We start from the raw sequence: 14,182 nt of genomic DNA, 5'->3' as shown, positions 1-14,182 counted from the left end.
ACTCCAAGCAGCTGGGGATCACTGCCTTGATCTGCCTGTAGTCGTAGCCCTACTTCATTAGTACCAGCAGTGCAAATACCAACAATTTGTAAAAGGCAAAGAGCCCTCTTGATATTTTGGCCCTTTGCCTCCTGAAAGAGTCTTAGGAGTTCTCTCCAGGGGTCACGTTGAACTACTCTATTCTCTGCACTGGTTAAGGGCAGAGATAATGGAGTTCAAGAAAAGTGGAAAACTATGCCGGGCGGTGGTGGCACAAGCCTTTAATCCCAGCACTCGGGAGGCAGAGGCAGGTGGATCTCTGTGAGTTCGATACCAGCCTGATCTACAATAGCTAGTTCCAGGACAGGCACCAAAGCTACAGAGAAACCCTGTCTCGAAAAAAAAACAAAAAAAGAAAAAAGAAAAAGAAAAGTGGAAAACTAGCCAAGGGAAGAGAAGGGATGTTTTCATTACCTAAGTTGAAGTCATTTGCCTGACCTTGGCTGCAGATGTACAGCTTGACTCCCCAAACCTCTTGGTTTTACAGGCATTGGGCATGCGCCAATTAACCTTTGCTCACAAGACACGAGCTCTTCAGTGTCTCCTCTATTTGGCTGACAAGGAAATGATAGAATCTCTCTTCAAAAAGCCCATTGAAGAAATGAAGTAAGTAGAACTGATTTATTGTAGTAGAAAGAAGCAAACAGCCAGGTGGTGGCGCACACCTTTAATCCCAGCACACAGGAGGCAGAGACAGGTGGATCTCTGTGAGTTCAAGGCCAGCCGGGTCTACAGAGCAAGATCCAGGACAGCCAGGACTCTAATATAGAGAAACTTTGTCTTGAGAAACAAAAGGAAGGGAGGGAGGGAGGGAGGGAGGAAGGAAGGAAAAGAGAGAGAGAAAGAAGCAAACAGATTTTATTTTTTCTATTTATATCTGACCCATAACTTCTGAGCCTTGATTGAAGGAATGGCTGCTTCCTAGTTGCTATATAAATGCAATCCCATTACCTTGATTCCTGGCATTTTGGCAAAGGGAAATCAGGCCTATGAGAACTTCTTGTCTCATCGTTTATTTAGAGACCCTGTGAAGATATCTAGAAGCCTAAATGAACAAAATTGCCTCCTGTCGCCCTGTGGTAGCTTTGGTTTTAGATATAAATGTGAACCATAATAATAATACTTAGAAACACCTCTGTTTTCTAGATCCTATCTGAAATGTATAACTTTCCTGGCATCATTTGAGACATTGAATATTCCCATCACATATGAACTATTTTGCAACAGTCCTAAAGAAGGAATGATTAAGGGCTTGTGGAAGAACCACAGCCACGAACCTATGGTACGTAGAGTCACCAAGCATGGCCAGGCATGGCACTCCTTTCCTCAACTATGCAATGCGAGTTGCTCAGTCACCTACCTGTGCCCCCGTAGGTCTAATGCCCTAGACCTTGTCTGCATTTGCAGACTGCATTTTGGAATGATAAGGCAATTTGGAAGGCCCTTTCCACCCTTAGAGTACATGAGCTTGTTACCCTGTAAGCAAGAAAGAGCACTTGTACTTCCTTCCAAGGCCCGCTCTGTAGGAGGGGTGCCATTCTTTCCCGCCAAGTCACCTTACTGTTGCAGCTGGAACTGGGACAGGAGTGAGGCCAGCTGTTCTTGGTTAGAAGCAGGAAAGGGAGAACCTCTTTTTTCCTTAATTAGCAAATGGAGTCCCTTGCTGAGATTAGGCATTAGACATTTGTGGGGTATGCCTGTGTGTTTTATAAAGGTACTCTTCCATTACTGGTATCTTAAAGCAGTGTAATTTTGTTGTTTTCTTGTGGTGTTTTGGCTTTTAGGCGGTACGATTGGTGGCAGAGCTTTGTTTAGAATACAAAATCTATGACCTGCAACTTTGGAACGGACTCTTGCAGAAGCTTCTTGGCTTCAACATGGTAAGACAGACTTGGGGCTTCCTGAAGCACAGCATCCCCCACACGTGTTGAATCAGCACCGGGTATTGATGTATGCTGTAAGCATTTGCTCTTGAGCCTGCCAGACTCAACGACTGTTAGAGAAAGTTAACAAAATGGTCTTGAGGAGTTGAAAATGCCCCTCGGGACTGCTTCACAAGCAGTGTGAAAGCGCTGGACTCCATAGCAGTGTTGCAAGAAACCCAGTGCCCAGGCAGTAAGGCGCGGGAGCCAGGGGTGTGGGGTCATAGTTTGAGCCATCCTGTGCTACATGAGACCCTGTCTCAGAAAGAAAAGGGGGGAAATGTGCACAATTGCCAGATGTGGTGATACACCTGCAGTCCCAGCACAGATGTGGTTGCCCAGGAATTGAAGGCCAGACTGGGCTGTAGAGTGAAGCCCTATCTCAAAATTTTTTTTAAATGTCTAATATTTTGTGTTGAGGTGTTGAAATTTAGCATTTTGGTAATCTTAAAATTTTTAAATTTTCTTCTCTTTTACAGATTCCTTACCTAAGAAAAGTTTTATCCTCCGTTTCTAGTGTCCATTCCTTATGGCAGGTATGTGCTTTTCCTTTAAGGTGCATTTCACTGAGTTTAATCTCTGTGCTCCGGAGTTTCTGGGCACCTTGTGCTGAGCCATCAGCTTCTTGTAAAGAACAGAGCAGATAAGCACAGGGCGGCGTCCCAGCATCCTCAGCTGCCATCTCGCCTTCTTGAAGGTGCTGCTTCTGAGTCCCAGACTTCATGAGCCATTTGGTTCTGCTCCAGCATTCATCTTAGAGTGGTTATTTTATATCCACTGGACCACCCTCTCAGAGACCTAAAGATCTTTAAAGCTGGAGACTTCATCCATTCTTTTTCAATCTCATAAATTGTGAACCTACAAAATCATTGTACAGAAGTAGATCATTTAGGGGCTGGAGAGATGGCTCAGTGGTTAAGAGCACTGACTGCTCTTCTAGAGGACCCAGGTTCAGTTCCCAGAACCCACCTGGCATCTCACAACTGTCTGTAATTCTAAGATCTGAAACCCTCACACAGACTTACATGCAGGCAAAATACCAATGCACATAAAATAAAAATAAATTAAGGAAAAAAAAAGATCATTTAGGGAGCCAATGAGAGACGGCTCAGTGGTATAGACACTTGTCATCAAGCCTAACAACTTGAGTTCAAATCCTGGGTCCCACATGGTAGGATGAGAGAAACAAGGCCCACAGTTGTCCTCTGACTGGGCTGCATCACTTGCTCACAGTAAGTAACATTTTTAAAAGATTTTAAAAAATAAAGTAATTTATTCTTAGTTTATTAGAATTGTGAAAATATACTAAGTAAAACGTTAAAATTCTGCTTTGCCAGGTGTAGTGATGCACGCCTTTAATCCCAGCACTCAGGAGGCAGAGACAAGTAGATATCTGTGAGTTCAAGGCCAGCCTAGTCTACAAAGTGAGTTCCAGGACTGCCAAGGCTCCACAGAGAAACCCTGTCGCAAAAACAATAATATTCCCCTTTATTAATTCTTTTAGAGGTACTTTCCTGTTACACAAATATACTGGTGGCCGGGCAGTGATGGCGCACGCCTTTAATCCCAGCACTTGGGAGGCAGAGCCAGGCTAGCCTGGTCTACAGAGCTAGTTCCAGGACAGGCACTTAAAGCTACAGAGAAACCCTGTCTCAAAAAAACAAACAAATATACTGGTGTGTGTGTGTGTGTGTGTGTGTGTGTGCGCACGTCTCCCCACGTATGTGTGTACACACATAAATGCAGTCATGTTTTGAAGTGCTATTTTTCTTTAATTATCTGTGTGTGTGGGTGCACATGAGTGAAGTGCTGGAGGAGGACAGAGAAGGGTGTTGGATCCCCTGGAGCTGGAGTTAAAGGCAGCTGTGAGCCCCCTGACATGGTTGCTGGGAAATGGACTTTTGTCCTCTGCATGAGCAGCCACGACTCTGAGCCACTGAGTTGTCCTTCCAGCCCTGAAGGTGCTGTTTCCGTGTCACAGGAAGATCGGCAGATTGTTCAGTCTCAAGAACGTAGATAGACCTATCTTTGTTTATGAAGGGACAATCCCCTTTTTCAAAAGTGTGTCATTTGGTGGCTGATCACCCCTATGAGCTAGTACTAAAATGTTTGCCTCACTTCAAAAAGAAATCTCAGAGCTGGAACTGTAGCTCAGGGAAGCATGCATGAGGCCCTAGCTTCAGTCCCTAGTACTGCCCAAAAAAAGAAAAAGAAAAAAGAGCCCCAAATCTGATAGCCATCCTTCCCTTCTTCCAACCCCTCGGGACTCCTAATCTTTGTAAGGATTATTTGTTTTAGACATTTCACATCAAATGGCTCATACAATATGTGACCTTCCATGTCTGGCTTCTCTCCTATAGCCAAACACTACATTGTAGCATTTTTCCATTCTTCATTTCTTTTACTGCCAAATATATGCAAATATAGTGGGCTCTTACTTTCTGCGAGGGTTAGTTCTAGGACAACACCCCTGCAGACTCCATGGTCTCTGGCCAAATCCCATATATGAAAAAGCATACTATTTGCATGTAACATACTCACTTCCTTCTATAAATTTTTTTTAAATTTTTATTACATTTTACTTAGTTATTTTGGGGGGGGTGTGTGTTTGTGAGTGGCAACCAGATGACAACCTGTGGGAGTCAGTTCTCATCTTCTACCATATGGGTCCCAAGATCAAACTCAAGTCATGTAGCTGGGCAGCAGTCACCTTTATTCACTGAGCCGTCTCACAAGTGTATATTTTAAGTCATTTCTACATCACACGTAACACTTAACACTATATAAGTAATTGTAATACAGTATCATGTAGGAATCATGACAGGGACGCTCAATATGGGCATATGGTTTTAGTCTTAGCATGCATAATAGAAGCTTTGATCCAGCCATTCGGTGACTATGAAACCAAGTTTCTAGTGTTCCGGACATGAATTTCTCAGTGCCCATATTTCCACAGGTCCCCTACTTCAGCAAGGCCTGGCAGCGTGTGATCCAGATCCCTCTGCTCTCAGGTAAGCTTCTGGCCTCTCAACACCCACAATAGCATTTTAGGATTGTTTTGTGGTAAGACAGGGTTTTCCACTATAACCCAGGCTAGCTTTAAACAGCATTCCTACCTCAGCCTCCCACACCGTGCCTGGCTGACTGTGGCATTGATGTTTGAGTGCCTATGTGTTTATTACCCTTTCTTCTTCAGCCTCCTGTCCTTTGAGACCCAGTCAGTTATCAGATTGCTATGAGAGTCTCATCGCCATCCTAGAGTAAGTAGATGTGTGTTCTCTCGTGAAAGTTAGGCTCATTGCCTTGATGTTCCTTTCCAGTCAAAGTCTTGACCACAGTGGGATTAAAGGCGTGCACCACCAACGCCCGGCGCGTCTATTAGTTTTGCACCACCTACTTTCCACATGTGCTGGAAAGTTTTCTCCAAAACTGATGGTCCCAGCACTCTGAGATTAGTGCTGTAGGTTTACAGTGCCTTTTCTTGCTACGTTCTGAAGTGTTGTCCCGTGGATCCAGGGCGTCTAAGAATTTTGCTTATTTGTTTTTGTTGCCCCACCACCACCCCAGACGGGGTTTCTCTGTGTTGACCTGGCTATCTTGGAACTCGCTCTGTAGACCAGGCTGCCCTGATCCTCCTGTCTCTGCCTCCCAAGTGCTGGGATTGCTCTCAAAGGCTCACTCCTCATGAGTAAGAATATACTATGTGGCAGCACTAGGCATTTAAGGTAATGGACAGTGAGCAGGAAGCTCAGTAGAAAGAAAAGGCTAATGTGGTTCAATAATCTGTCAAGTCACTAATCACTGCCTCTCCTTGAAGATGCCCGGTTTCAGATGACCTGGACATGATGGGAGTCGCCAAGCAGTATGTCCAGTTAGAGCTTCCGGCTTTCGCACTGACTTGTCTGATGCTCATGCCCCACTCTGAGAAAAGACATCAGCAGATTAAGGTATCTTGTATGTTGTTCTTTTCGGGTTGCCAGGACATACTGCCTGTCCCTCGGAAGAGTGCCCTTCCATTCACCAGACCTATAAAGCATGCATGCTCAGTGTGGGTGAAGCAACTGATGGATCGTAACAAGACTGACGTGCAGCCACAGGGCATCTTAGAAGGTGTTTAGGCATTGTTCTGTTATCTGGGGAAAGTGATTTTCTTGGCAGAGCAAAATGAAGCAAGAAAAGCAGTGTCTCAGTGAGACTATCCTCAAGCCAGATGTGGCACATGCATCTTATTCTTTTCAACTGTTTTGTTTTCTTTTTCAACGCAGGGTTTCTCTATGTACCTATGGCTGTCCTGGAACTATAAATCAGTCTGGCCTCAAACTCAGAGATCCACCTGCCTCTGCCTCCCAAGTGCTGGGATTAAAGATGTGCACCACCACCACCCAGCTCATTTTTTTCAGTATTTAATAGAACAGATGAACTTTTAGTTTAAGTAAAAGTGTGTACAAAATTGACCCTGAAGAGAGTTACACAGTTCCAGTGACCGTCACTTTCCTTCCTCTGGTCTAGGTTATGCTTCTTTCCTCTCCCCTGGTCTCGTGTGTCCCAGACTGGCCTCCAGTTCACTGTGTAGCCAAGGATGGTCTTCCTCCACCTGAGTGTTATGACTCCAGGCATGCAGTCTGGGGCTAGAACCTGGGACTTGGTGCACACTGGGCAGACACTCTACCAAGTGGGTTCATGCCCAGTTACCAAACTAAAGAATTCTAAAGAATTTTTTAAAACCTTCCAGACTTGACAGCAACTAGTAATAATAACCCTTTTTAATTGTGCTTTAATTTTTTTCCCCTAGAATTTCCTGGAGTCATGTGATGCTCAGATCATTTTACAACAGTTAGAAGAATATATGAACACGGGCCAACTAGCAGGATTTTCAAATCAAGTAAGTTTCGTTTCATTTGCTGTGTCTTAGCATAGAAGGCAATTCTTATCCCCAAAATAATGTTCCTCCAGTTGTCAGGTTCCTGGCTGGGGATGTGACTCAGTGGTAGAGCACTCACCGAGCATACTCAGGAGCCTGGCTTCAATCCCCACTGTTACATAAAAGATAAAAAGCAGGTGCCATGGCTGTCTTGTTTACTGCTGTGCCCCCTAGAGAAACCGTACCCTTTAATACTTGTAATTAGATCCTCTTCCTCACTTTAAAAAATCCCTAGTGCGTACCAACAGTAGCTCTCTATTCATACACCGCACTGAGCCGCGTGCCCCTCCCGGAGGCTTAATGCCAAAGACTGACATCTCAAGCCTGTTGAGAATTCGTCATTGGCGAAGACTTAGGATTAAATACATTTTTGATATAATGATAACTTTCATTTCATAGATTAGAAGTCTGATTCTGAATCATGTCATAAATAAGAAGGAATTTGGAATTTTGGCAAAGACAAAGTATTTTCAGTTATTGAAATGGCACATGATAAACACCAACAATATCACTGAATTGGTAAACTATTTGGCAAATGATTCGAGGTAAGTTAACATGGGGAGACATCAATTTACTGTAGAATTTACTTAAAATGTGTCTTGATTCTGGAGAAAAGCAGCCATTCTCGAACTGTGTGGTTGTACCTGAAGCTGCAGTAGTAAGCCGGGCACTCCTGCAGTCTCAGGAGTTCAGCTTCCCGTGTCTTGGAACCTTGGAACATGAATCTGTCATCCAGTAATTAAAGGACCTGTCTGGATCCTCAAAATAGGCTTTTCATAGTCCTGCTCGGAACCCTAAATTACAACTTTCTTCCTTAATGCTTGCGTGACGCGCTGCTGGTCTTATGTAACATGCAATTCTTGCTAAGCTTGGTTCGTTAGCTTTCTGCACCCACAAGTTTAGAAACTGAGCTGCTTGAGCTGGAGCCAGGATTGGATATGGAAAGAAAGAAGGGACATACAGCTGACACTCTAGAAGGAAAAGTGCGGCCAGAGGCATTGGCCTTGGCTCCATCCTCCAGCTGGCCACTCAGGGTGCCCATTCTCCTCCACATTCCATGACTCTAACTGCTTGTTTATCCTCAGGATCCAGTCATGATTACATTGTCGTATATGGATGAATGTTAATTTTTGAGTTAAAACTGAGCTGTATAATAAGCTTTATGTGAGGAATACAGTTTAATACGTTATGACGTCTATGTGTTGTTGGAGTCATCACCACAGGAATCACCCCCAAGGGTCTCCTCACGTCCACCTTGTTCTTTCTGCTTCCAGTTTAGATGAAGCATCAGCTTTGATAACTGAGTATTCAAAGCATTGTGGAAAGCCTATGCCACCAAATACAGCTCCATGTGAAATCCTGAAGGTAAAACTAGCTAATTATTGCTTCAATTCAAATGAGACCATTTATATATTTTAATTAAATTATTATTTGCGTGTGCGTGCGTGCGTGCGTGTGTGTGTGTGTGTGTGTGTGTGTGTGTATATGCCTGTGTTCACATGCATACGCATATAGAGGTCAGTCCTTCCACTATGGATTCTGGAGATGAAATTGAGATTGTTGAGTTTACATGGCAAGCACTTTTATGTGCTAAGCACCTTGCCAGCCCTACTATCTCTATTTCTAGTCTTGCAACCTGTAGCACAAATTCTACTTGTTCATAATAAAAACCTGAGTCAGATATTAGGGGTGAAGACTGAGAGGTCAGAGAAGCAGAGCAACAGCCGCTAGAGACCTTTTACCTCTACCGAATCCTTAGACCAGAAGGGCGATCCTGTCCTCAGGCTGCATGCTCTGACTAACTGCTTCCTCAGACTACACTCAGTCTGACTGCTTAGACGGCTGCCTCAGGCTGCTGTTTGGACGGCTATGAGCTCCTGTCTCCTCCCACCTTATATTCCTCTCTCCGCCTACCCATATCACCCCTGTCTCTACCTCCCTAGTGCTGTGGAATCCCAAATGCCAGGATCACTTTGTGTGAGCTCTTTCTCTTCAAGACTGGATCAATTCATGTAGCCCAGGGTAACCCTCTGCCTCTATCTCCCGAGTCCCGGGATTAAAGGTGTGTGCCACCACTGCCTGGCCTCTAGTGGCTTAGCTCTGGACTTTGATCTTCAGACAAGTTTTATTTGTTAAAACACAAAGCATCACTCCAACAACTGACTGTATATTCTGGCAACAATCACGTTGTATGTGCCTGGACATTCACGTATCATATGGCTGGGTCTCTCAGAGCACGGTGTTATGCCAACATCACAGTGTATCTACACAAACCTAGATGGTCTCAGTGTTCCACCTGGAAGACCCAGGAAGCCTGAGTCTGCTGTCAGTATAGCAGCAGACTCCTTTTTGGGGGTGTGGGGGAATTGAGACAGGGTTTCTCTGTGTTGCTTTGGAGCCAGTCTGGAACTAGCTCTTGTTTGTAGACCAGGCTGACCTCGAACTCACAGAGATCTGCCTGCCTCTGTCTCCCGAGTGCTGGGATTAAAAGCGTGCGCCACCACCGCCCAGCCTAAGACTCTTCTAAACTATAAAGTGTCTTCTTTAAGCACTATGGCCCTTAACAGCACAACAGTTCCTCATGTTGTGAGGGCCCCCAACCATAAGAATATTATTGTTGCTACTTCATAACTGTAGCTTTGCTTCTGTTATGAGTCATAATGTAAGTATTTTTGTAGAGAAAAGATTTTTCAAGAGGGTCATGACCCACAGATTGAGAACCACTGCGCTAAAATGTCTGTGTGGTGAGTAGCCTAGCATCAGCATTTGTGATCATTATCACTCTGTGGAGCCTTGGCTGTCCTAGAACTCGCTCTGTAGACCAGGCCAGCCTCAAGCTCACAGAGATCCTCCTGTTGTGCCTCCTGGAGTACTGTGATGAAAGACAAGCAGCACTATGCCAGCTTCAGTATCAACTATTATGTGCACATAATTATGCTACATTTGGTTTGCTGGCACCAGCATCCCCATGAACAAGAGCAATGCATTGTACAACCATGAGATCACTAAGCCCCACAGGCCAAGTGACCTGCTGAGTCATTTGCTGCCTAATGGCCCAGCAGTGAGTGAAACCCCAGGGCCTGTTGACATGCTCCAGTGCACCTGCATTTTACCTTCCGTAAATAGCTAGCTGTGTTCATGTCTGGCATTGTCTTCTGGGGCCCTGTTGTCTGACTGTTGTCAGACAGTCATGACAAATACTGAAGAGAAACAGCTCAAAGGAGCCAAGATTTGTTTTCGCTCCGTTTCTAAGATTGCAGTCCACGACCATGACTCATTTTTATACTGTGGCCAGACAGAGGATGACATCAAGATAGAAAGAATCAGGCCTGGAGAGATGGCCCAGAGGTTAAAAGCACTATGTGCCCTTCTAGAGGTCCTGAGTTCAGTTCCCAGCAACCACATGGTGGCTCACAACCGTCTGCAATAAGATCTGGTGCCCTCTTCTGGCCTGCAGACATACTTGCAGGCAGAACACTGTATACATAATAAATAAATCTTTTTTTAAAAAAAAAGAAAAAAGAATCAGGCAGGGAGTGGCAGGGGCAGGAAACACCTGTCAGGGCACAGCCCATCTCTAGGTGCCACCACCTTCCACTGAGTGAGCAAACTGGCATCCAATAGGTACTGCTCAGCAGTGCCACCAGGTAGAGATCAGGGACACCCAATACTGACACCGCAACAGCACAATATTAACTTACAAAATGAGGATATTGATTGCAGCGTATTTGTGATCCTTAAAGTTTGTTTCTTTCTAGTCGTACCTATCTTCAAATACAAGGTGCTTTTATATGTGCACATTAACACTAGCTGAGTCATAGGTTCTGTGCTTACCTAACAATTTTCTGTTTAAAATCTAAAGCTAGTGCTCACAAGGTGACTTAGCAGGGAAGACCAGCTGCTGTCAGGCCTGATTATGTGAGCTCAATCCTCAAGGTCCACAAAGCTGTCCTGACACCCACGTACATGTGCACTTGCGCGCACGCGCATACACACACACACACACACACACACACACACACACACACGCACACAGTAAATGCAAGCCAGGCGGTGGTAGTGCACGCCTTTAATACCAGCACTCGGGAGACAGAGGCAGGTATAGCTCTGTGAGTTCGAGGCCAACCTGGTTGTTCCAGGGCAGGCTCCAAAGCTACAGAGAAACCCTGTCTCAAAAAGAAAAATGATAAATGTAATAATAATGGTAATGGGGGCCTGATATTCATGAGTTATGCTTCTGTTTTTTTCCCCCATTTAGATATTTCTTGGTGGATCATAGTAAATCAAATGGCCTTTTCAGAAACAAGAGGAAGTTTGGAGTCTGCTACTAACTAATCATATTTATTGCAGTATATAAATTGTACAATCTATATTTCATTATCTGAAAGGAATAACTAAGACATTCAATATTAACATAACTATTAAGTTTCTCACATGCTGAATTAATAGATATTTTAATATTGGTTCCTTGTGTAATTTGGAGTCTGTTTTTTGCACTGTACATGAAAGAAATAAAATGTAAAAATAGTTCAACTATCGGGCTGGAGAGATGTCTCGTCAGTTAAGAGTTAAGACTGTGCTTCCAGAGGACCCAGTTCAGTTCTCAGCACCCACATGGCAGCTCTGAACCGTTTAAATCCAGTTCCGTGAGCACCAGGCATGTACACATACGTGCAGGCAGAATACTGATACAGTTAAAATTAAAAATGAATAGTCTACCCTTCCCTCGAAAAAGAATCATGTACTTAAGTTTCTGTTTCTTCCATGTATAAAATCCTATCTTGTGGGAAAACTAAATTCATTTTTATATCCTCACCCTCTACGGTCAACATATACTTAACTCCCTTAAGACCAAGGCCATTGGAACCTGACCCCAAAACTGGTTTTGCCAGTCTATTGGGCAATCTGGACTTTACAGTGATAACATCATTGAGTGTCCTCATAAGAGCAGCAGTTCCTTCTCTAAAAGACTGTGGATCTTCAGATTGATAATTCTGCAGTTTTCATTTCATTTCCTGAAAGTCAGGGTTGACTTGTGAAACGTTGTCAGACATCCTCAATATGAAATGTCAGCCCTCACTCTAAGCTCCTCCCCCTTTCAGAGCGTCAAATGAAGATTCATTTGTGTAGTGGCTTTCTGGTTTTGGTAGTCGGTACAAGAAGGGAGTTTGGAAGTTCTTGTGTACTGTTACTGATTGTCTGCCCATATCCTGCCTGGAAAACCATCATTGTTTATGGAAAGTGTCTTTAATAAAGCTGCATATAGTTTGGCTTGTGTGTGTGTGTGGGGGGGAAATCCTGTCTTGGAGTGGGTTATGACTCAGCTGGTCAAGTCTTGCCGTACAAGCACAAGGAACAGAATTCAGGTTCCCAACATCCACATAAGATGTGCAGGACTGTGGCTTGTGCTTGTTAGACAGAGGATCCCTGAAGATTCCTAGTCTGCCATTCCAGGAAATGATATGCTCTGGGTGTGGTACTGTCAAAACTAAGATGGAGAAGAGTTGAATAAGACACCCCAGGTCAACCTATCATACATGTCTTGGGGCACATGCATACAAGTCTGTATACATGGTAGTGAATAAATATTGCCCGAGGTTATTCTGTCAGCGTTCATATAATTTTTTTTTTTCGAGACAGGGTTTCTCTGTAGCTTTGGAGCCTGTCCTGAACTAGCTCTTGTAGTGTAGACCAGGCTGGCCTTGAACTCACAGAGATCTGCCTGCCTCTGCCTCCCGAGTGCTGGGATTAAAGACATGCACCACCACATGCCTGGCTTGCTCACTTTCTAAACTCACTCAGCCCCCAGAGTTATTGCTGGTTCATCCCCTTTGGGGCTCTTAGGTCTGTTGTGGGGTAGATTCCTGCCAAGTCAAGAGAGATTGACTAAGCAACTTAGTGATAACTTTCAGGAAAATGAAAACAATGCTTATTTATTTAAAGAAAGCATTTGAAGAATGCATACAGAAAAATAAAATAGTGGGCTTTTTTTTCTCTTTAAGAAGGTTATATAAGGCTAGGCTGGAAAGCCTCTCGCTGAAGCCCTGGCTGCCTAGAGCTCACCATTTAGACTCTGCTCTTCTCAAACTCACATAATGCACCGCCACACCAATAGAGTTACTTTTTAAAAAATGGACTATTATCATTTTATTTTCCTTGTCCTTAGTCATGTTGCCTGGCTGACCTAGCTCAATATGGCTTCAGTCCTATGGTTTTCCTGCCTCTGTCTCCCATACCCATCTTAAAATTACTTTTAAATCATTGGAATAGAGCTGGTGAGTTAGCTCTTGGACCAGGCGGCTTCAGTGGTGAGCACCACAGCCATGACCAAGATTAAGACTCGGGACCTGTGCAGCAAGAAGGAGGAGGAGAAGCTGCTAAAACAACTGGACGATTTGAAGGTGTTCCAGCATTGCAAGGCCTAGGTAACAGGCGGCATCACATCAAAGCTCTCCGCAAATCCATTGCTCATGTCCTCACTGTCATTAGCCAGACTCAAAAGGAGAACCTCAACAAGAAGTAAAAGCCTCCAGACCTGAGACCCAAGAAAACTAGAGCTTGTGCCGCCGGCTCACCAAACACGAAGAGAAGCTGAAAAAGGAGCAGCTATACCCGCTACACAAGTATGAGTCAAGGCCTAATGGAAGGGCAATAAAGTGCAAGACTGGCTAGAAAAATAATAAAAGAACTGGTGAGTTTGCTGAGCAGATAAAGTTGCCTGCCACCAAATCTTATAACCTGTTTTTAATCCGCAGGACCCACAGGAAAGGAGTTTCAGGCTCATCTTTTCTATGGAAGGAGTTCTACGCCAGTCTGGGATACATGCGACTATATAAACAGTGAAATAAAAATTGCTTTTAGCTGACATGATGCTATATGCCTTTAATTCAAACATTGGTTTTTCAAGACAGGGTTTCTCTCTAGCTATGGAGCCTCCTTGGAACTCACTCTGAAGATCAGACTGACATCAAACTCACAGAGATTTGCCTGTCTCTGCCTCTCAAGTGCTGAGATTAAAGGTGTGCACCACCATCACCCGGCTTGATCTTTATATATATATATATCACAATAAATCAGCCAAGAATATAGCCCTGTAGTGAGCACGCCTACATACACATTCCACGCCCTAAAGTTAATTCCTGGCTGTTGGTGGTGTCGTGTTTGTACTCTTTACTCTTTAACTTCACCTCAAAAACAAAAGTTAGATGGGACTCAAGCTTCCAGGACACACAGTATACGTATTTTGTGTTATTCCTCTTAAGTACAACTTTAAGCTCTACATACAAAGCTGACAAGTGAA

At 44.1% G+C, this 14,182-nt stretch overlaps 1 protein-coding gene and 1 pseudogene across 2 annotated transcripts in view; both read left to right on the top strand.

Annotated features, from left to right (window-relative positions):
* The window catches only part of Kntc1 (kinetochore associated 1), a 79,154-nt gene extending 67,002 nt beyond the window's left edge, over positions 1-12,152 (top strand). For both annotated transcript variants that reach the window (XM_085679228.2, XM_048447268.3), the window contains 11 exons: positions 527-645; positions 1,186-1,321; positions 1,824-1,919; positions 2,441-2,497; positions 4,918-4,972; positions 5,158-5,221; positions 5,779-5,908; positions 6,754-6,843; positions 7,282-7,427; positions 8,157-8,247; positions 11,141-12,152. In XM_085679228.2, the coding sequence (XP_085535354.1) occupies positions 527-645; positions 1,186-1,321; positions 1,824-1,919; positions 2,441-2,497; positions 4,918-4,972; positions 5,158-5,221; positions 5,779-5,908; positions 6,754-6,843; positions 7,282-7,427; positions 8,157-8,247; positions 11,141-11,161 (1,005 nt within the window). In that variant the 3' untranslated portion in view covers positions 11,162-12,152. The remainder of the gene's footprint in view (positions 1-526; positions 646-1,185; positions 1,322-1,823; positions 1,920-2,440; positions 2,498-4,917; positions 4,973-5,157; positions 5,222-5,778; positions 5,909-6,753; positions 6,844-7,281; positions 7,428-8,156; positions 8,248-11,140) is intronic.
* Positions 12,153-12,201: 49 nt separating this feature from the next.
* LOC146895395 (large ribosomal subunit protein uL29 pseudogene) lies at positions 12,202-13,747 on the top strand (annotated as a pseudogene).
* Positions 13,748-14,182: the final 435 nt, after the last annotated feature.

This window comes from Myodes glareolus, chromosome 2, assembly GCF_982192425.1.
Source record: "Myodes glareolus chromosome 2, mMyoGla1.1, whole genome shotgun sequence".
Classification (NCBI taxonomy): Eukaryota; Metazoa; Chordata; class Mammalia; order Rodentia; family Cricetidae; genus Myodes; species Myodes glareolus.
The sequence above is the reverse complement of the archived record's forward strand: the minus strand, read 5'-3'. Positions and strand labels throughout refer to the sequence as shown.